Below are 22,908 nucleotides of genomic sequence, written 5' to 3'. Positions count from 1 at the left end.
TCATCAAGGTATGGACAACACTGGAGCCAGAGATTGTAAATCAGAGACTGGGAGAGACAGTCAAGGTCCAGGAGTAACAGACGAAGGCTTAAGGAACGCAGAGCTGCTAAAATCAGGAAAGGCAAGTGTGAGCCAGCCAGTTCATCAGGCCAGAGCTGGGCTGCTGTGGAGGCCGGACACCAAGAACAGGCCAGGGATTCCAACCAGACGCCAGCGAGTCTGCAGCTACCAGTTCAGAAGTAGGACACCGGCGGACCAGGCTAAGATGTGCTTTGTACAACTTGGAGGCAGATGTCGTCTTCATTCTTAGAAATGACTTGCTATAAAATCCACTGTTTCTTTACCTTTCAGCTCAGCCCAGAGGTTCCCCATCCCCGGGTGAACAGTGCCATGGTAGTGTGTTGAAGGGACATATAAAAATGCCTTATAAAATTTTCTGTCTATAGAATTATCTCTTGCCTCTGCTATATTGTAATGAGATACAATATGCCTTTAGGCTTAACGGGCTTAAAATTTGTCACTTCGACTATTTTTGGAAACTGCAAGGTAATTATGCCAGGCCCCACTGCTTTGGAGTTGTTCAAGGCTGAGGCTGTGCAGGCGTATCACCTACCTTGGTCTGCTCTGCACCCCTGCAGCTCCAGGTGGCCCTGCCCTTCTGCAGGTGTATGTTGTCTGCAGTCCAACTGAGGAAAATGGCTGCCAAAGGAGAAAGCTCTTTAATGAAAGAGAGCTTCACTTGTTTAAGAATATGCATAAGACATATCTCCCAGTAGATTCTGGGGAAATCTGGGGGCCTGACTCACTCAGGGAGGGATTTGGGAAGTTCTCAGGCACATCTCACAGACTCCCAGGCTCGTCTATATGAAGCCTCCTGACAAACTGTGAGCTTCTTATCAATGGTAGAGCTCACCATTATTAACCCAAGTTACCTCACATGCATCCCACGTTCCTAGGAAGTTGAAGGAAAGCTGCGATGAATGGGCCAATAGTTGTGAAAAGGTACTTGGGAGTTTCCGCTAGCCTGTAGCGGGATGGGTCCACAGGAAAGGCATGGCTCCACTCAGAACCCCACAGGCAGGCAGTGAGGGAAAGGCAGGCTTCCAGCCACTCCCCCATAGGAGTGCCTTCTTCATAGAAGGGATAATGCATGTTAGAAGCCAGCGTTTACCCCCAAGAAATACTGAAACACAGGAAGTTTGAGCCCCTACTCCCCAAGTTTGCTGCTGTTTGTATTTAAAATACTCAGAAGTCACGCCTGAAGGTCGGTGAGATCTCAAACACGAACCTGCGGTGTCCCAGCCTCAAGGCTGATCCCAAATTCCCCAGCAGGCAGCACCCTTTGCCCTCCACAGAAAATCACAACAGCGCCCTCTCTTCCATTTGTGGTTTCCTGTGGCCTCTCCTGTGTGCACATTTGGTCGTCACATTTTAGAACACAAAATTATGGCGCTTGCTCTGAGTTAACATATTGCAGTGTTACTATCTATGTCCAAACCTGTATTGCTCTTTCAACCTGTTCTCAGGAAGCAGTCCCTAGTTTTACTCACCTGTATGTCAGTTTAACTTTCAGTCTCACCAACTTCCTGTTCATTCAGGCACAATTTTTATTGGCTTTGTTTTTAAACAACTTTATTCACATATGATTCACATACCATAAAATTAACTCTTTGAAATACACAATTAATGGTTTTTTAGTAAATTCACAGACTTGTGCAACCATCACCACGAATTACAGCATTTCATCATCCTAAAAGAAACTTTGTACCCATTTTCCGGCCCTCTCCATTTCCTTCCTTCCCTCCTGTCCTCCTGATAACCACTAATCTGCTTTCTTCTTCTGTAGATCAGCCTACTCTGGACATTTCACATGAATGGAATCATACAGTGTTTTGCCTTCTGTATCTAGCTGCTTGCACTCAGCATAATGTTTTCAAGCTTCTTCATCACTTTTTATAGCTGTATAATATTTCACTGTGTGGATATACCAATTTTTTTATTTGTTTGCAAACATTTGGATTGTTCCTGAGTCTGGATAGCAGTAGAAATGCTACTTCAGACACTTATGTGCAAGTTTTTGTGTAGATGTGTTTTTATTTTTTAAATGTGGAATAGCTGGGTCATATCATAATTTTATGCTTTAATATTTTGAGAAACTCTAGAATATTTTCCAAAACAGGTGAATCATTTTATAATCCCACCAGCAATGTCTGGAGTTTCCAGTTTTTCCGTATCCTCACCAACATTTGTCACTATTTTTTTGTTCTGATTATAGCCATACTAATGGGTATAAATTGATATCTCATTGGTATTTTGCTTTGAATTTCCCTGATTCTGACAATGTTAAGCTTCTTTTCATGTGTTTAGTGACCAATTTTATATCTTCCTTGAATATTCATATTTATTCATATCTCTTGCCCACTTTGTAATTGTCTTTTTATGAGTTTTAGTATTTTTTATATATTCTGGATACAAACCCTTGATGTGACCATGTACAAATATTTTCTGCCATTCTGTGAGTTGTCTTTTCAGTTTCTTGATGGTGTCTTTTGATGCACAAGCAATTCTAATTTTTGTGAAGTCCAATTTGTCTATTTTTTTGCTCGACTGTGCTTTCTATGTGCTAATAATTCATTGTCTACTCTAAGATGACAAAGATTTACTCCTATGCCTTCTTTTTTTTTTTTAAAGATTTATTTCATTTATTTGAAAGACAGAGTTATAGAGAGAGGGAGAAACAGAAAGCGAGGTCTTCCATCCACTAGTTCACTCCCCAGATGGCCACAACAGCTGGAGCTGTGCCTATCCAAAGCCAAGAGCCAGGAGCTTATTCCAGGTCTTCTACGTGGGTTCAGGGGCTCAAGGACTTGGGCTATCCTCCACTGCTATCCCAGGCCGTAGCAGAGAGCTGGATCAGAAGAAGAGCAGCCAGGACTGGAACCGGCGCCCATATGGGATGCTGGCACTGCAGGCGCCGGCCCCTCCTATGCCTTCTAAGAGTTTTTTTTTTTAATATTTTATTTATTTATTTGACAGGTAGAGTTACAGAGAAAGGGAGAGACAGAGAGAGACAGAGAGAGAGAGAGAGGTCTTCTACCCACTGGTTCACTCCCCAAATGGCTGCAACAGCTGGAGCTGGGCCATTCTGAAGCCAGGAGCCAGGCCAATCTGAAGCCAGGAGCCAGGATATTCTTTAGGTCACCCACTTGGGCCATCTTCCACTGCTTTCCCAGGCACATTAGCAGGTAACTAAATCAGAAGAGGAGTAGCCAGGACATGAACTAATGCTGCAGACAGAGGCTTAGCCTATTAGACCACAGTGCTGGCCCCTCTTCCAAGAGTTTTGTAGTTTTCACTTACATTTAGATGTTTGATCTATTTGAGGTTAATTGTTGTATATGGTGTAGGTAGGTATCCAAATTCATTCTTCTGCGTGTGGCTATCCAGTTATCAGCTGCTAGTTACTGAGTCCTTGATGTTAAACATCTTTTCATGAGCATTGCCCACTTTTGTATTTCACTATTCAAGTCATTTGCCCATTTTTCAATTGAGTTCTTTTTTAAAAAAATTTATTTTACTTATGCAAAAGGCTGGGAACATCTGGTTTTCCTGCCCTTTTGAGTGTCAGCTCAGAACAGGTCTATGTGGCTGCTGACCCCTGCCCCAGTCCATACCTAACAAAGCATGGCTTCTTTCATTGGTTTGCAGATCCCTACAGGCTCTGGAGGGAATCTTAAGGGCTGATTATAAGTTATAAAATGTTTCCAACTAGATTATATAGGTACAATATCTTCAGTATTGCATTATTGGGACTTAACAATCTCTATTTACGGATGACAACATGGTGTGTCCTTAGATTGACCTCAGAAAGTAGATCACAAAGGTGGCTTTTTCACATGGATGTACTAGTACTCTGAAATATCCAAATCTGTGAGCTTATCGAATTCCATCACGTGAATTAATCTTGGCAGTGGTGGGTAGTGTGGCTGTACTATCTGTATTCTGGGTTCCACTTTGCAAAATGTATCCATTTTAGGAAACCACTCTTTCTCAAGTTTTTCGTCTATAGAAGTCATTTGTTTTGTCACTGTAGCACATGTCAGCAGAAAAGTGAGAACAGGTGCCGTAAGTTTAAGAAAAATGTGTTCAAAAATTTTTTAAAAATTTAAATTTAGCATATTCTAACAACAATCTAATTTGAGCTGCAAAACACTTCAGTTGGGTAGGAAGCAACTGCTTAAAAGAAGGATAATTTTAGAACTGCTGATGCAGAGTTTAAAATTTAATTTATGCACATAGTATTTTATCAAAAGCACAAAGGTCCTGTTGTAGTACAATCAACCATGCCAACTATGGACTTTGATTCGGTCTTCAGCTTTTTTAGTTCATCGAGCACCCATTGGCTGCCTGGTAGCAGGAACCCTGTTGAAGTCTGGGTTTAGCAAAGGATTAGGAGCACATGGCAAGAAGAGATTGGTTCCAATTCAGAGTAGGGCAGACCTGGGAGAGCTTTCTGGAGCTGACATCTGAGCTGAATTGGAAAGGCCAGCAGACATGGGGTTGGGAAGGAAACAGTGTGGGCAAAGACTTAGAAAGTGTCCATGGTGACAACTGAGGAAGTGCAGGGAACCTGGCACCCCTGGAGTATAGAATGAATTGAGGATATAGTGGGGTGAGCAGTTAGAAAGTCAGAGAAGAGCCACATTGGACAGTCTTGATAATATCAAACTAATGGGTTTGGACTTGACTCTGTAGGCACTAGGATGCTTTGGAGGGCTTTTGAGGAGGGCTGGCCATGATCACATCAGTGTAGAAGTAGGGCAAAATCAGGTTGAAGGTGGGGAAGAAATTAGAGACCATTCTGCAGTAATAAAATTCCCATCTTTCCCATTACATTTCAGTGAAAAAAAATCGCACAAGGTGGCCATCTTGTGATTTCTGGTATTTTTGATACAGAATTTCATGTGTTTAAATTTTAATGGTTAATTATGCCTCCAGCAAAGTGAGTGCTCCTCTGATCTGGTATTTTTAGCAGTGGCTAAGCAAAAGCTTGAAAGAGCAGCACTGATAAAACATACACGTCCCCCCCTTTTTTTTTTTTTTTAATTTTGTCTTGGCAAGAATAACATCTGAGTCAGTACCCCAGATTTTCTCCAAGGAAAAGAGTTACCAAGTTTTGCATTTTAGAGACAGGACCAGGAAATGTGACCATATAGCAAAAAAAAAAAAACGTGACACAAAGCAGGACTGTTAGATGAAATTCAGTCCCCATGTTAGCACTACATCCAGCTGCCTGGGTTTGTAATCCAGCCCCAGCACTTGCAGGCTGTGTAACTTTCGGCATGTTACTTAACCATTCTGTGTCTTGGTTCTGCCATCTGTAAAATGGGAATAACAATAATATTTACCTCCAGTGTTGTGGTAAGGATTAAATAAACCGATACCTGTAAGGTGCTCTCAGTAGCACCTGGCATGTAGCAAGAGCTCAGTACATGTGTACTGTTTTCATTAAGCTGTCGGTCAATAAATATGAAATAACTGTCCATGGCACAGTGTAGCTTACTGAGCCTCTTCACAAATCCAGGAGGTCTCTGAGCTCCACAGTCGAGGGATGCTAGTCGTTCTAATTACCGTTGTTGCTAACAGACCACCCCAAAACCTAGAGGCATGAAAAAACCAAGTGCTTCTGCTCACAGGCCCTGTGAGTCAGGAATTCTGAAAAGGTACAGCGAGAATGGCTTCTCTCTGCTTACCATACCCAGGGCTGCAGCTGGAGAAAGACCAGTGAGGGGAAGGGTGGAGCTGGAACTGCTGAGACTGGCAGATCTGCTGCCAGATGTCTTTGCTAACCTCCCTGGAAATTGGTGGAATGCCTGTCCCCCAAGTGCCGGCACGTGGCCTCTACCATGGTAGTTTCAGGACAGTCATTGCAAAAAGCTTACAGTCTTTTGATGACCCGGCCTCAGAAGTCAGAGTGGACACTTCCTGTGCACTGTCAGTAAAGGAGTCACAAATCTGCCCAGACTAGGGGGAAGGCAAGACCACAGCTCTCCATGGAGGCTTTTGTAAGAATTTGGAGAAGATTTTACAATCACCACAGTGATACTAGTTTCTGATTCTGGATGAGAGATGATCACTTAGTAGAGGTTAATATGCCCGGAGGTTGATTTGCTCAGCAATACTAACTCGAACAGTTAGCAAGGGGACTGTTGGGAGGAGGAAAATGACTTCTAACGGTTCTTCTTTAAACTTTCTTTCCATGAGAGTATTCATCCTCCTTCAGCTAATAAATATTTGCTGAAATGTGAAAGTGCAAAAGAAAGAAACTTAACCAGCATTGAGTACATTAGGTAACTTCTCTAAAAAGACAGAGATGTAAACATATAAGGTTGCAGAGGCTGGGAACCAGAGAGGAAGAAGAAGGTAGGGAGACGGTGGTTGAGGGGAACAGGGTACAGCTGGATGGGAGGAATGACCTCTAACATCCTATAGCACAGTAGAGTCACTGGTTGGCAGCAATTATCGTGCATTGCAAAATGCTAGTAGAGGGGATTCTGTACGTTTCCAACACAAAGAAATGTGTTTGAGGTCATGAATATGCCACTTACCTGTTGTATATGTGCATTGAAGGGACCTTTTACCCCATACATATGTATAACTACTATGTGTCAATTAAAAATTTAAAATACAGGCGGACAGCGCTGTGGCGCAGCAGGTTAAACCCTGGCCTGAAGCGCCAGCATCCCACATGGGCACCGGTTCTAGTCCCGGCTGCTCCTCTTCCGATCCAGCTCTGCTATGGCCTGGGAAAGCAGTAGATGGCCCAAGTTCTTGAGCTGCTGCAATCACGTGGAAGACCCAGAAGAAGCTCCTGGCTCCTGGCTTCAGATTGGCACAGCTCCAGCTGTTGTAGCCATCTGGGGAGTGAACCAGCAGATGGAAGACCTCTCTCTCTGTCTCTACCTCTCTCTGTAACTCTTTCAATAAATAAAAATAACTGTTAAAAATACAGTAGTTTGGCCAACTACAGCTGCATGTGTGACCATGCTCCCCTAAGATTATATCATCTAGTGATGTTGTAGCCATCAAGTACACTCCATGATGTTAATACAGTGATGAAATCATGTTACGATGCATTCCCCAGAACAGGTCCCCAGCATTAGGTGACACAAAACTGTGTTTTAAAAATATGAGGTTTGCATTTATAAGAGCTGGCACACAAAGTTCATATTCGAGGGGGTTTCTGGGATGAGTTCAGTCCTAAGATTGGCCAGACAGCAATTCTGTGCCCTTTTCTCACAAGGGAAGAAAGAGCTCTGCAAATGTCCCAGATACTTCATGGTGATTTCCTCTGTTCTCTAGGAAAGTCTCACTTGGCCATTGTCCAGCGGGTGAATAATGAGGGGGAAGGGGACCCCTTCTACGAGGTGATGGGCATTGTCACACTGGAGGACATCATAGAGGAGATCATCAAGTCCGAGATCCTGGACGAAACTGACCTCTACAGTAAGTGCATGGCCTCGGCTGCTCTCCGTTGCCATCCTGTTTGCCTCAGAGACTCTCGGGGACAGCCCAGTTTGATACAGTGTGAACCAGTGTCAGAACAAGCCCTGTGCACTGATGTGTGTCAGCCACCTCTGCCAAGCGGCTTAAATCACCCATGAGTCACTGGGAACAGCTGGCTAACTGCTTACCCAGAGGGCACCTTCAGGAGCTCAGCCAAGACTAGGAAAGGAGACCTCCCAGCCTTTGCTTGGGAAACACAGTGTACCCAGGGTGGAGCCCAGAGGCCTCTCTGCCCTGTGTCATTCCTTTGTTGTCTCTCCTACGTGCACACAGACCCCGGCAGACCTGGGGAGTCCAAGTCACAGTCCGCTCACACCACACCCCAGGGAGTGAGGCTGCCCACCCCATCCTAAACCCTCAGTGTCCATGTGCCTGCTCAGGCACTGCACTGCTCTCTTAGGCCTTTCAGCCCACCACACAGGTTTCTCTTCCCGCCCCTTCACCCTGGACAAGGCACCTGCCTGGCTCCAGTCCCTGGCCCCTTCTGTCTGGACTCCTCTCCTTCCTTCTCCCTCCCCTGGAACAACAGGAACCACTGTATGCAGGGAGTGGCTGTTTGGGTTACTGAGCCTTATCAAAGCTTTGCTTGCAAACATTACAAAGGCCGCCCTGTCTCTGGGTCTCCGGGACAGGAGTGTTATCCCTGGGCCAGCATGCATTTCCTCCTCCGGATTTCATCTCTTCCTCCCCTCAGATAACTCATTTCAGACCCCTGTCCTTTGCTAGAAGAAGCCTTTCAGAGTCCAGCTGCTGGTAGAAGCAACTCGGACACCGCACTGCAGTAAGGCAGTGAGCGGCACAGAAAGAGTGCTTTGCCTTTGGGCTAGGAAGGAATTCAAGTTGGATGATGGTCCTGGCCTTGGCAGGAATGAGCTGGAGTGTCCCAGCACCCCCACCAGGAAGCAGGTGCTGCTGCACCCCGGCGCCAAGCAGGGACTGAGCTCAGAAATGACCTGTCCCCCGCTACCCACCCAGTGCTCCCTTCTCCACCTCTGCCCACACCCTTATTTAGAATTCCGGGGAGTCTCAGTAGAAAGATTGATGAAGACATTCACACTGAGGTGTTAGTAGCTAACGGAAGTCTAAATGTGTCAGCTCCTCCCGGGACATTGGGTTGAGCAACCTGAATGCTGCAGACTCCAGCCATGAAATCAAAAGGAGGGGAGGAGGGTGCAGAGGTATGGTTCTCTAATGATGAGATGTTAACTGCCATTCTGAAGGGGAGATTGTTGAATGACACACATCGGAGGGCAGCAAAGGAACTGGGTCCCACACGCTTGTTTGCTACTCTCTTTCTCTACAGGAGGCAGTTAGGGTTTTTCTAGCCAAATAAGTAAATTGTTGAAAGACCAAGGATCCAGAAATACTATGTTTCTTCTTCCATGACCCTGACCGCCTGCAGGTCCCGACTCCTGGGTCTGTACCTCCCCACTGCTGTGAGCAGAGCAAGGGGCGTGTCCGTGCAGGAGCCAGGTGACTGCAGAAGCCTAAAGTCAAAGGCAGCCCCTGAGAGCTGTGTGGCGGGGAAGGGCACTGCCCCCCTCTACAGGGAGACCCAAAGGAGCTGGCAAGAGCACCCTCCAAGAGGGAAGGGAGCGTAGAGGGGAACCAGATTGTGGGGCCCTGTTTTCATTCCGCAGGGGGTTATTCCATTTCACTGTATCACATCCACTCAGCTTTCACTGAAGTTCCCTGCAGCCCTGATGTCTTCTGGTCAAGTCTAGAGAAAAACTTAAATCCCTCCCCAAGTTCCCCTAAAAGCAGATGAGATAGGCCAGCAGTTTCAATTTTTTATGCAAAATTCAGGAAAGCCAAAAGAGAAATGTCCATGGAAAAGCTCCCCACAGCAAATTAAATTGGGAAAAAAAATTTTTTCAGTCAATAATCACATACCCAATATACGGGCTCTTGGGGGTACCAGGCCATGCCGCAGGCCCCTGCTCACCTTCATAGATTACAGGTCCATTCCTATTTCTTTCCTTCTTCCCCGGATTTCCCTCCATTCTCCCCCCGTGGAGGGCCTGGGGTTGAAGCAGGAGAGGTGACTGTTCTCATCCCTTGTATGGCCTCTGGTACCACTCAGACCCTGGTTTAAATCAGCAGAGAGACCAGGTGAGCTCAGTTCTGGGGATAGGGAAGCACTGGGACCCACCAACCCCCTTGATGCTAAGGAATGCAAGTACCTCCTGTGTGTGTGACTTTGTGCAAGCACTTTCATGGTAGCTTCTGGTTGTAGTCTCATAATAACTGCATGGGATGAGTAGGAAAGCTGTTGCTAACTGTCGTCAGCCTCTATATAGCTTCAGGCAAACAGAAACTGATGTTTAGATGTTACACAGCTAGACGGTGGGGGAGTCCTAGCACCTTGGACCTGGGAGCCCCACTCCAGTTTTTTCACTGTTACCACCTAAGTGTAGCTACCCTGAGTTGGTTAGAGCCATCTCCCACTAGAGAGATAGCCATCTCTATCCCTCAGCAACATCCTTCCACTCCCTAGGAAAGAGGTGTGGCCATGTCACCTGTGCTCAGCCCTGCAGAAATGTGTGTAGTCCCAGAGGATTTCCCTGTCTATGTGACTCTGGGAAAACCTCCAAAGACCAACAGTGATTCTGAGATAGCTGCCACCTGTCCCCTGTGACCCTACAGCCGACAATCGGAAGAAGCAGCGGGTCCCGCACCGGGAGAGGAAGCGGCATGACTTCTCCTTGTTTAAGCTCTCCGACTCCGAGATCAGGGTGAAGATCTCACCCCAGCTCCTGCTGGCCACACACCGCTTCATGGCCACAGGTAGGACCCTGCCCCGGCCCCCTGAGCCTCCAGTGCGGTTGAAGCAGAGTCTCTAGTGGACCAGAGATGTCAGTGCCTTCCACTCTCGTTCCAACTTGCAGCTGGCTCTGAGAACCACTGCTCTGGGAAGGAAGTTGCCTCACAGAGGGTAGCAGACGTCGCACGCTGTCATGTGCAGCCCGGACCTGACCGTCTAGGGACTGAAGTGGGAACAACTCAACTTGTTCTTCCTCTTCAGAAAAGTGCTAAAGAAACTACAGATGTGCTTTCCCCTTCCTCCATTGACTTCCTGGCTGGAGCCTGAGGCCAAGCCCATCCTGTTATTGGTGGGCTGCCCCAAGTATTTGGGCAGGAAAGTCATTTTCCTACACAACAACAAGACCCTAGGAGCCAATGCCCACAAGGGTTCTGAAAATACAGAAGTGGACTGTGAATCTTGGGGTCTTTAGCAAGAAAAAATGATGAGAGACTCCATGGGTAAACGCCTTGTGAGGAGGTAGAGTTTATCTTTGAACCCTCCGAGCCTCTCTCATCCATGCTAAGGCATGTGCTGCCCCACAGTGACCGTATCTGTCACTGGGCTCAACACACAACAACTCTAACACAGATGTGCTGAGTATAGTAGGAGTGCTGGAACTGTTCCAGGTGCTGATAAGTAGAAAATTTCAAGATGAGTTTTCTTTAAAAAAGGGTTTTCAACATGTTCTGTAGTTGTGAACAGGGATTTCTTGTAACTTCTGCCTGATTTTCTAGGGCAAATAGCTGCACTTGAATCTGTTTGATATAATAATATAAATTTATAATGATGAATACATACATAGTGATCCTATGTAAGTATGATGCAGTGAAGCCTCACCTTACTCACAACTTCTCACATAAAGAATGACCTGTCTCTATTTCTTGGGATTTCATTCCATTCAATAGGTGTATGTCTCATACATAAGCCAGAATAAGTCTCTGTATTTCACTCAGTCATACATTTCTTGTTCAAATGACTTAGTTACTATGCCCAACTTTAAAATCAAAGAGAAAATTAGTAACAAACTGACATTTCCAAAATGCTGACCTGCCCCTCCTGAGATGCACATACAGGGACACACTTGTCCAGAGGGATGCACACTTAGGTTTAAGATTGCCAACCCCAAAGATGCCTCGGAAGCCCTGCAGCTTGGTGCCCAGTAGCATGATGGGAGTGATGCTAGCCACAGCCCCCGTTTTACCCACTCTAGCTCCTGCCAGTTGCCACTGCGGGGAAAGGGTGGACACAGGAGGTGCTGATTCCTACTTTCCCCGACTCTTGCCTAGAAGTAGAGCCCTTTAAGTCTCTGTACCTCTCGGAGAAGATCCTGCTCCGGCTCCTGAAACATCCCAACGTGATCCAGGAGCTGAAGTTTGATGAGAAGAACAAGAAGGCCCCAGAACACTACCTCTACCAGCGCAACCGCCCCGTGGACTACTTTGTGCTGCTTCTGCAGGTAGGTGGGAACGTAAGGGCACTTCTGGGGGCAGGATAAAACCATGGCCACAGTGAAGAGGAATGGCCATGACTCCCTCCAGGAAGGCCAGTTGGCATGGACATTTCTGCATAACCACCAGTAGGGGTGCAGACGTGGAAGACTGGAGTCCTGGGAGTGGCAGGATCTTTGACAGCATTTATTCTGATCACTCAGCAGTGTTTGGGGTAGGGTGTGGTGAGTACTTCTGCAGCAGAGAGGTTCTGCTTTTGAACTTCCATTCCATAATACCTCCTTGTCTTGGCTTGAACATCCCCCAGAATGAAACTGCCCACTCCCTCCTGCACTTTAGACAATTCTTGAAGCCCTTCCTTCTGCTGAAGTCTCACCACCCTGTTCTCTGGGTGCAAGTGAAACACATTCTTTCTGCCACATTGCAGCCTCTCCAGAACATGAGTATTTCCTCCTTTACGAGGACTGGGAAGGGGAAAAAAATGGCCGAGTGAAAGAAGTACAGCATCTTCCGATGCTCACATCAGGGCGATCACCTTCTGCCTTGGCTGCCCGGACAGGCCTGTGTTCAATAAGAGTCAGGCATGGTTCCAGCTCATAGCACTGCTGTGCCCTGTCCTAGATGCTCCATTAGCTCTGTTGCTGATCCTCTGTCTCTTCCCAGCAGAGTTTTGTGGACTCTAAATAAAGGGATGGTTTACAATCTTGATGAAACGCACATTAACTTAGAAACGACCTCTGTTTGCTACAGTCCACCTCCAGCCTGTCTGCTCAGCCTCTCATTTGCCTCCCATATATCCTTCCAGCTGGCCTCAAGGAAGTGACTTCGCATACTTCACTGTTGGAAACAGAGAAGGGTCCTGCTACACTGTTTATATAATGTAATAAACACATACAACACACTGCCTTTTGCTGAATATAAACTTAAGTTTTCAAATAAAATGTGGAGGGAATAGGATGTAGCAGCAAGAGAGTAACCTCAGAAATTGTACAGATCTAGATTTTAAATTCCCATATTACCGTTTCTTGATGAAGCTTGACCAGGTTATTTATCCTCTGTGAGCCTCAAAATCGATTCGTCTGTAAACTGTGGGTGAAAACAGTACGATCCCCATATGGTTGTGAGGCTCACTGAAGAAGACTCTGTGCAGTGCATATAACACAGCACCAGCCCCATAGCCAAACACTCAATACCACACTTAAGCTGTCATTATTACTGGTGAAAACATTGTATTTTATCTCAGACTGAGAGTCTAATCCCAGACTAAATCAGTGGCAGTTTCTGAGGCCGTAGCTGGTACTTGGACCTGTGTCATCATTTCAAAGAAGCGTGGTTGTTCATAACCAGATGCTGCTTTATGAACAATGAAGCAATGAATTTACTGCAAAGAGCTACCAAAGTTGGAGGTTCTGCTTATGAAACGTAAATCTAGACAGAATTAACATTACCCTCTGATGAGAACAGCAGAAGTGCTTAGGATCCTCGTCATGCTCAAATAGACCCTTCGCACACTTCTTCTTTCTCCAGGGGAAAGTCGAGGTGGAGGTTGGAAAGGAAGGCCTTCGCTTCGAGAATGGAGCCTTCACCTACTATGGTGTCCCGGCCATCATGACCACTGCTTGCTCAGGTACTCCCGTTTCCAAGCCACTTCTCCACTTGCTGGAGAAGCAATGGAATGTTGTAGAAAAAGCATGTGAGTTCAAGTCTTGACTCCTGTAACGGATGTTGGACAAGCCATTTAACTTGCCTGGCTTTGGTTTTTCTCCTCTTCAAAGTGAGTATAAAAAATAAATTTTCACCCAGGGTTTGTGCTTAAGAAAAAAAGTGACAAAAAGAGGCCGGCATTGTGGCACAGCAGGTTAAGCCGGCATCCTATATGGTTCAAGTCTTGGCTGCTCTGCTTCAGATCCAGTTCCCTGCTGATGTGCCTGTGAAGCAACAGGTGATGGCTCAAGCACTTGGGCCCCTACCACCCACAAGGGAGACCCTGATGGAGTTCTTGGCTCCTGGCTTTGGCCTGGCTGTTGCAATTATTTGGGGAATGAATCAGCGGATGGAAGATATGTGTGTGTGTGTGTTACTCTGCCTTTCAAATAAATAAATCTTTTTTAAAAGGTGATAAAACTTAAGTAGGAAAAAGCAATCACATTAGCAAGTGTTCACAGTAGAGAATGATTTGTTTTAGCATGAAAATGCAAGTTTCTTTGGCTTTTTACACTGGTTTCTACCCTTCCATTTGATTGCCCGGTTTTTAGAGTTAACTGGTGCTATGGGTGGAGTGGGAGAGGGGAGATTCCCATAGGAAGGTGTGTTTTCGGACTTGCCTCTGAGACTGTATCTTTCTCTCCTTAGATAATGATGTACGGAAGGCTGGAAGCCTGGCTGGATCCTCTGTCTTTCGTATGTATTCCTCAAGCCCCTTCCTCGTCCTCCCTGTCACAGCGCTGCCTCAGCCCACTCTGGGGACCTGGACCAGGCACCTTGAGCCTGGGATGGGGCTAGCACAAATGCTGGCAGCCTCTTTGTAACACTCTGCCAGGAACACTGCTTTCTGCCAGGTACCCCTGACCCTAGGGACTTAGGTGCTGTGTGTCTGCAATGTTTCCTGTGGCTTCTCTGCTGATATGCAAGTGGTGAGCCCTAGGAAAGGAGATGAGCAGAGTGGTTGTGAGTGGAGGCCCTACTTACTGCCATCTGCCAAGGAAGGTGTGTGCTTTGCTGGGTGAAAATCCAGGCTTTCCTTCTCCACAGTGATGATTCACCTCCCTGCCTTTAACCGAAAACCCTCATGTGCTATTACTGTGTCTGTGGGGCTTGTCCTCAGTAGGACGTGGACCACAAGATTCGGGGATGTAAGCCCCGGGCTGGTGCGGTATATTGCTTATCTGCTTCTCTTTCTTTGTTCACGCCCTCCCAGCTGGCGGAGTGGTGGCTGCCAGCTGGCTGTGCATGCTGCTGGTGGGGCTGGCACGGGGCTGATGGCCAGTCTGCTCGTCCCCCTCTGTGCTGTGCCTTCCCCCTGCCTCCTGTGCGGTTACTGCACTTGTTTTTTTTTTTTTTTTTTTTTTTTTTTTTTTTTTTTATCTTTTATTTAATGAATATAAATTTCCAAAGTACGTCTCATGGGTTACAATGGCTTTCCCCCCCATACCGTCCCTCCCACCCACCACCCTCCCCTTTCCCACTCCCTCTCCCCTTCCATTCACATCAAGATTCATTTTCGATTATCTTAGTATACAGAAGATCAGCTTAGTATACCTTAAGTAAGGATTTCAACAGTTTGTTCCCACACCGAAACATAAAGTGAAAAATAATAGATGATTTTTTTTTAAATGATGATGAAATCAGATCAGACCTATTGTCATGTTTAATCCCAGTGAGAGTCAAGTTGGGAATTGATAGTTTCTTTTCTTTTTTTTTTTTTTTAACAGAAGATCAGTTTAGTGTACATTAAGTAAAGATTTCAACAGTTTGCACCCCCATAGAAACACAAAGTGAAATATACTGTTTGAGTACTCGTTATAGCATTAAGCCTCAGTGTACAGCACGTTAAGGACAGAGATCCTACATGAGGAGTAAGTGCACAGTGACTCCTGTTGTTGACTTTACAAATTGACACTCCTGTTTATGGCATCAGTAATCTCCCTATGCTCCAGTCAGGGCATGACATTTCTTGTGATGAAAGTGTGAGCCAGAATTATTTCTGCAGATTTCTTCTTGATTCACTGGTCTGAATATTGCATTGCTCTCAGCTGTTAGTGTTTATGGTGGCCGCTTTAAAGCCAAGTGGGGTATTTTTAACATGGTACTTTATATTGGGATTTATCAGAGGGTCCCAGAATGTGATATCACAGTCCTTGGAGCACAGCAAGGTCGATGCCATTTTAACACCAGACACTAAAGAAATGACTTGCTTCAAACCATGCAGCAGGTTAGTGACTTACATGGATGCATCCCAGTGGCCTGACTAGTTCACACAGCACAATAAAACACAGATTTTAGAGCCACCATGTTCTAGAATGCAATATGGAAGTAGCAGGGCAATTTATAATGTGATTAATTTCACGTCCTAGCTCAGCACACAGCTACAATGATGTCTAAGTGCCTACCCACACTGAAGAGGTAGAACTCAAGTTGAAGGAGATCTGTAAAATTAAAAGGGCCTGGTGCATTATCAGACTGATGTAACCCAACAAATCTCGATCAGGGTTGATGAAGGGAGTATCGGTGCTTGGTGTCAGAACTCAAGATGAGTGAGAAACCAGCCAGTGGAACGCCTTTGTTCCTAAAGGAGATTCCCACCTTCCATCACACTAGGAACTACTCCCGGGACTAAGATAGCTTATGTAGAAATGTGGCCCTGTTCTGCCCATTCCAGAAGATCAAAAGAGGTAGAAGAAGGATTATGTAAGTCTCCCAGCCCACCCAATTTGATAACATTTCTTTGAAAGAAAAATCTAAGTAGAAGGAAGATATTACATGAGGTCCTCCTTTCCTTTCTTCCTATCAAGACCCTTCAGTTGATCAGTTAGACAGGAGTAACCTGCAAGTCCTGTAGAAATTGATCTCTCTTTTAAAACAGGTGAAAGGAAGCATTGAACTCTCTCCCTCGCCACATTTCTGATGCACCTTTATAAGTATTCCAGAGGAAAAGGAAATATTATTATCCAGAAGGGTATAAAGACATTTTTCATCCTCCTCCAAGGACTCCCTACCTAGTCAAGTGTGAAATAATCTCAAAGGCTGGCCGCACCCCATGATTGTCCCGGGAGGATGCTCAGCCCAAGAACCCCACCCAGCATCTTGCACTTGCCAAGAACCTCCACTTGTAGGTGGAAGGGAAGCTAATGCCTAACCCACAAGGCAATAAACTCTTGTAGTCCTTGGCCTAGCAAACTCCTGCTGTCCTGGAAGCTAGCCTGTAGCTTATTCAGCCTTTGAAGTTGAGAAGTGAAGTGATGGATTTGCCAGAACCTTGGCTCTGTGATCTGTGCCTCCAGGTTGAACTTAAGGTTTCAAGGAGGTCTCCAGCTGTTCTGTGTGAAGAGAAGAGAACACAATTGCACTGTCTTATTTATTGTGGTTCTGATTGCCAGGGAAGCCAGAAGTACTAAGGTGAGCCTGGCACTCTGGAGGAAACCTGCCTGAGATCAGGGTCACACAGGCTTGCAGCAGGAGAGAGCAAGTCTTCTGTCGGATGGTGTATACATTTAATTGAACAACTATGATTATTCTTGAAACTGTGGGGTTTACTTACTCCAATGTGCCTAACAATATTAGAGGCCCATTCAAACATCCATTAAAACCTCATGTCAGAGTAAGTGACAATCGGATAGGTATGAAGCATCCCACCTTGCTCCCTTGCATATATTGATAATTTCAGATCAAATCATCTGTTGCTGCAAATAAGAGAGCGGAAGCTGCCTAGTTCACTGTGCCATCATGTGCATATCGGCTTCACTGCCTTCCTTGAAAGGTACTCTGAGAATGATCTCCTAAGACAGGTGAAGATGGATTCCCATGCAGAATCACCACTTGATTAGGGTCAAGATGGGAAAAGGCCAGAGTGGCCCTACACACTCTACCCACTCGGTCCCAGATGATAGCCAACACCATTTCAGTGATTCTGTTGAGAGAGAGAAGAAAGAGGGATCGAGAGAGAGATGCTTTGGAGCACCGGTACTTGCTAAGAAGGGATGATGATGTAATCCACCAAGTTGATTACATTCAAAGGGCTAGAATGCTGCCCTTCCTGTCCTCTAGCAATGCACAGTTCCTCGCCAGCACTGGGATCACGGAGGAGCACCTAGAAGTCCGAGATAGGAGCCAGCTTCTGCAAGGATGCCCCTAGCAGGGCCTCACACTTGACTTTCAAGGGCCCAAGTGCGATTGAGCAGCTGGGAGAGCCTGGTGGGAAGGCAGTGCTGGGCCCCCAGAGTGCTGCCCACACGCTCCCCAGGAGGGCACTACCTGGCCTTCCGATTGGCATCTCTGATCTCCTCTGAGACAGTGGGACATGTTTGCAGGTGACCTTCGGCAAGGTCCATTTTATTTTCTTGTCTTTCTGGGGAGTGACTTTGTAAGAGGACCCAATCCCCGGGTTTTTTCCGAGGCAAGATCCCGTTTTGCAGAGAAATGTGATGCTGTGAGGATCCAGGAACAGACTGTCTCACCGGCTTTGCTCTTTGTCTCTCTCCTTTTGTGTTTATCTCCCCCTTTGCAACTCACAAATCCTTGGCCCCTGACTCTTTAGTGCCTGTCTCTGTGTCTCGTACCTCCGCCTTCAGCAGAGGGGACTCCCTGGCAGGATCCCCAGGTAAACATGCGTGGGTGTCTCGGGTCTCTGTAAATCCAAGTGGTTTGCAGGAAGTCTTTGGTCTTGGTCACCGTCCTGCGTGAGAGTTACCCTCTGCCAACAGGCAAGCCCATGACTGAGGCACAGTGTGTCACGTGAGCAATGCTCTTGTGCACACACAGCCCAGGCGTTGCTGGTTCTGTGGCATCCTTTATGAATTTGCCCCCCAGATCTGAGTGTACATGGGAAAACGGTGGGCGTGAGCGGCAATGGGAGCTTTTCCTCATCATTTGGGGGATGAGGAGTCAGCAGGAGAAAAATAGGAAGAAATTGTGCGATGTTGTGCCTTATTCCTACTGACTCTAATTGCACCTTCCCGTCTGTGTGGCCCCTGCCCTTAGCTAACCACTGGCCCATCCTCACCCTCCTCGGAGTGTTCAGATGTGATCATCGTATTCCCTGTGGTCTGTTCATATGAAGGATGCTGTATTTAAAATTTCCAAATCAACTTTTCATTAGGCTTAACCTCTTGTTAATTAAATGAAAGTTACTGGATTTCTTTTTAATCACGTAAAGTAGCTCCTTGTGGAGCTGCACGGTAACTCAATTGAGTAGAATGAAATAAATCTGAACTATCAAATAGCTGGTTATATTATTCTCTTCTCTGGAGGTTGATCTCTGATGCTCATAGAGCAAGTAATGACCAAGGCAGGAGCTTATTTGTTAAATTGCCCGGCAGTTAGCACACAACCCAACTTCCTATACTCCCTACATCCATGTCCCTTGTCCCAGTTTTAAGGCCCCATTATATCCTCTGTCATCAAGAGTTCCGTTGTGTTTTGCTGCCTATGTGATAGGCCCTCAACACTCAAAAAGGCTGTGTTCTGAGACCTCCAGCCTTCAAATCTGCGACTTCACAAGTTTTTATGTTGACTTCTCTTTTCTCTCAGATCACATTTTTCCATCAAAGACTGTCTCTTTTGCATTTTTGTTTTCCTAAGACAAGTTAACTACCTTTTCACCAGTGTGCTTCCTCTCACTTGATGGTGTTTTTCCACTAAGATGTTTTCTTGCTTTGTGAGAGCACACGCCTTCGTGATGATTACTGGAAAATACAGTTGATGTGATGCCATTGGGTGCCCTCACCAGCCAAATGGTCCACTCCCACGTGCCAGCAAAATCAGAAATGACTTCATCATGGGCGTTCAAGGTCCTTCGCACACAGGGAGGCTGGGGGAAGGCCAGGCGTATGCTGTGAGAGTTCCACAGGAGAGGGAGGACACACATTTTTAAAAGATTTTCAACAATAGGGATCTAGCAAGAATATATTTTCCTTTTTAATGAACCTTTAGTTAACTTGATGACCTAATTCACTGTACCTTTCCAGTCTTCTGAAGAAGGTAAATTCTAGCCCATCAGTGAACGACTTCGTGGTTAGCGCAGGGTCAGGCAGGGATTAAAGTGGCTCGTTCTTCAGCAGGTGGCGAGACTTCTGGCCCAACCCTGGCTGGTGCCATGCGCAGGGTCTCTTGCTTCCCTGGTGAAAAAGTGTCAAGCTTCTTCCCGCCCTCGGTGGAGCAGTGACAGGCACAGTGGGAGGAAATGGAGGTGGGGAGCAGCTTCCTTCTCCTTTGCCCCCTCCTCACCTCCGTCTTCCATCGGGTCTCATCCACAGCCAAGCATACAGCCTTCTCGGTGACCGGGTGACCTCCCAGGACCTGCGCAATGAGTTGACCCCCTGCCACTCAAGTCTCTGTTCCATATCACCAGAAGAAGCCTCAGAGCTCTGGGGTTTCGTGGGAAGAAGTCCTGGGCACCTTCTGGCCCCATGTTTGGTTTCTGATCCTGATACAATAATTACCATATGTAGTACATCTCAATCCCATCTTACCCAGGGAAAAAGATAAATACTGTGAATCACTAGGCCTTTAACTTGAAGAAGAACTCTGTTATTGTTTTATTTAACCTCCACAGCTACCACGGGAGATAGAGATGAATTATTGTTGAGAAACTGTATCAGAGGGGGAGGGATTGGCATCCAAGTCTGGACCCTGCCCTCGATGCACCTCTGAACGTAAGCACTTTGTGCCCCCTAGAGGGCTGAGATTTATTTGCATTTTGTAAGCAGCCTGCCAATGAATCTGGTGCTCACAGGGGTCCCTGCACCAAACACTGCAAACCTATTGTTTGAGTACAAATCAGTATCCGCAGGGAGTTCCTGTGTGTCTGAGACTCAGTTGTAATAAGGAGAGCAGAGTGCTCTGTGGATTATCTCCAGAGCGCAGTGTAATTAGCCAACTGAAATTTCATTTAAAAGTGAAACATCTGATCAGACCCACTGCAGTTGTCATGCCTTCTCCCTGCGTTAATTCCCTCTTCCCTGTCCTGATGGTGAAGATAATTGAGAGGACCCACGACAATCCTTCCCAATCCACAAAGCACAGAAGAAATGTCAGAACCAAGGGATCGTTTCCAATGCACAACTGTCCATCCACAGTGTGCTTTGAGGTCAATGACAATGAGAGTTTTCTCTCAGAATATGCAGAGAGTCCCCAGAATAATTGTTTTACTTTTCAAAAGTGGCAAGTGGGAATATTCCTCGGGGTTGGCTCTTGTGTAGCGAACATTTGGGAATCATTAAAGCTCCGTGTAATGTGAGCAAGTTCATCTGGGAGCCTAAGTTGGGCTGACTTGCAGAGTTCACATTGTAGCTTTGCTCTGGCTGGCTTTTGGCATTTGGTTTTCTGATGTTGAATATTACTACAGGATGATGAATTTTAATAATGCTAGTGTGTACTCTTACAAGCCTATGGAATTAAATTCCCCATCTGATTTGGAGAACACAGATGGCCCATGCCACAGTGACCATGACCAAGGGAGGCCATTTCCACCATCCTTCCCTGATGCTCCAAAAGATGTAGGCAGGCAGCCACCAAACCCTCCTTGCCTTCAAATCCTCATACTGAGAAGAGGAGTAGGCATTCTACCTCTGTGTCTTGGGTCCTGCTTCCAGGCTTCCAGGATAGGGGTGTGAAGGTTCCCTGGGTAAAGACATCACCAGAGAAGCAAGAGACCCAGAGCTGTGTGTGGGCTTTGGGGCCCCTTCCTGTCATTCCATCGAGCCTCAATACCAGTGTAAAATTCTCTTCCACACTGTCTCCCATCCCACATCCAGTTCTGTCTCCCTGTCTTCTCCACCCAACCTCAGTAGCGCCAAGTACCCAACCAGGACAGGTATCTCCTACAAATCATGCCTCGATGGCTGCAGGAATGAAGTCCACGACACTTCTCCAGCGGTTGGGGACCCAAAGCAGAAACTCGTGTTCCCTGCCTCTCAGTCACACCAGAGCCAACTGAGGAGGTGACAGTGGAGCAGGGCAGGCAGCGTCTGTTGGCTGCCTGGTCTAGCTCCTTTAACCAGCCCTATGGTGGGTTTTACACATCACGCTTTGAACTGTCTCCTTCAGACCTTCTTGAACGCAGCATTGTCCTCCTAGCTTCACTCCCCCATGCTGTGCCTCTGTGCTCTTAGGAAATGCCAAGGGGAATTACACAACTTGAACTAGTTTGCCATGCTGCTGGGATACTCGTCTGTTACTGATTTCTTCTCCTTTTTTTATTAAAAGCATTTTTCCATTTCCATTTTGCCTTGCTCAGAAATCTCTGAGTGCATGTGCACAATTACCAAAATGCCAAGTCATCAGCATCGTACCTATTGAGGAATGTCAGGCTCTGGGGCACAAAATCACTGATCTTGCACAACGCCCTGATGAGCTGAGGCCTCCTTTGTCGCAAAATGAGGACTCCTTTTCTTTTTAAAGTTGGTTCTATAGATCTGACCTTTGTAGGACAGTTGTGATATTGGGAATCACCAAGGATTTTATGAATAAACAAACTTCAACAGAATTTTTGCTTTTAAAAGATAAAAGACATGTTTCTCCTCCCAGCTCAATAGTGCTGTAGCTTGTGTTTGATGGGTGAGCCCCTGTGAGTAGCAGAGAGGTACCCATGAGACAGTGTTTTGTTTTGCTGAGGGGAGGGGGAGGAGGCTGGCATGTGCTTGTTGCCTCTGTTTGCAGTGAGGAGTGGAAGTGACTCAGGAGAAGTTTCTCTAAATGGAAGGAGGCTAGCAAATCAGATAGGGCTCTGTTTGCCTGTGGTCCTCCACGAATGTATCCGGAGTTGTTCTTAACAGATGGGGTGTGTGGAGCCAGGTTAGGCCAGGCAAAACAGAAGACTATCAAGAGGGGTGGTGATTTCCCAGGGGAACGAAGCGACAGGCCCTGCTCTATCCTCTGGGTCATGTCCAACCTGAGTCAAAGTTGACCAACCAGGATAAGGTAGTTTTCAAGATTCCACGCAAGACCAAAGATGCCACCACCAGCCCCCGCAGTACTAGTTGCCTGCCCCACCCCCACCCCATCCCCCTTGTCTACAGCAGTGAGCCTAAAGGAAAGAATCTGGACTTGCCTTGCCACACACCACCCTAGAACAATCACAGGTGGGTTCAGACTCATCAGTTTGTTTTCAAGGGACCAGAGTCAGGCCTGAAAAGCACCTTTTTCTGTCCAGTATTTGTCATTTACAGTCACCATGGTGCTTCACTGTCCTCTGTGGCACCATCATTGTCCCTCCCAGTCCATGGTCACCCTGGGAGAGGGTCTGTCCCCATCACCCAGTGGATGCATAGGACCCTTGATGCCTGACCCCAGGTCCCCCTGTTTCACAGGTTCTTATTACAGGGACAGATAAACGGAATCCCCGTGCACCCTGTAGCCTCTCTCAGATTACCA

At 46.5% G+C, this 22,908-nt stretch overlaps 1 protein-coding gene across 5 annotated transcripts in view; it reads left to right on the top strand.

Moving 5' to 3' along the window:
* The window catches only part of CNNM1 (cyclin and CBS domain divalent metal cation transport mediator 1), a 65,432-nt gene that overhangs the window by 22,054 nt on the left and 20,470 nt on the right, over nucleotides 1–22,908 (top strand). For 2 of the 5 annotated variants that reach the window (XM_051824062.2, XM_051824066.2), the window contains exons 2-7: nucleotides 7,363–7,506; nucleotides 10,213–10,353; nucleotides 11,659–11,828; nucleotides 13,348–13,447; nucleotides 14,173–14,220; nucleotides 18,074–18,136. In XM_051824062.2, the coding sequence (XP_051680022.1) occupies nucleotides 7,363–7,506; nucleotides 10,213–10,353; nucleotides 11,659–11,828; nucleotides 13,348–13,447; nucleotides 14,173–14,220; nucleotides 18,074–18,136 (666 nt within the window). The remainder of the gene's footprint in view (nucleotides 1–7,362; nucleotides 7,507–10,212; nucleotides 10,354–11,658; nucleotides 11,829–13,347; nucleotides 13,448–14,172; nucleotides 14,221–18,073; nucleotides 18,137–22,908) is intronic. The other 3 variants (XM_051824065.2, XM_008270319.4, XM_051824063.2) reach the window with 2 other exon arrangements.

The sequence above is a fragment of the Oryctolagus cuniculus genome, chromosome 15, assembly GCF_964237555.1.
Source record: "Oryctolagus cuniculus chromosome 15, mOryCun1.1, whole genome shotgun sequence".
In the NCBI taxonomy this organism is placed as follows: Eukaryota; Metazoa; Chordata; class Mammalia; order Lagomorpha; family Leporidae; genus Oryctolagus; species Oryctolagus cuniculus.
The sequence above is the reverse complement of the archived record's forward strand: the minus strand, read 5'-3'. Positions and strand labels throughout refer to the sequence as shown.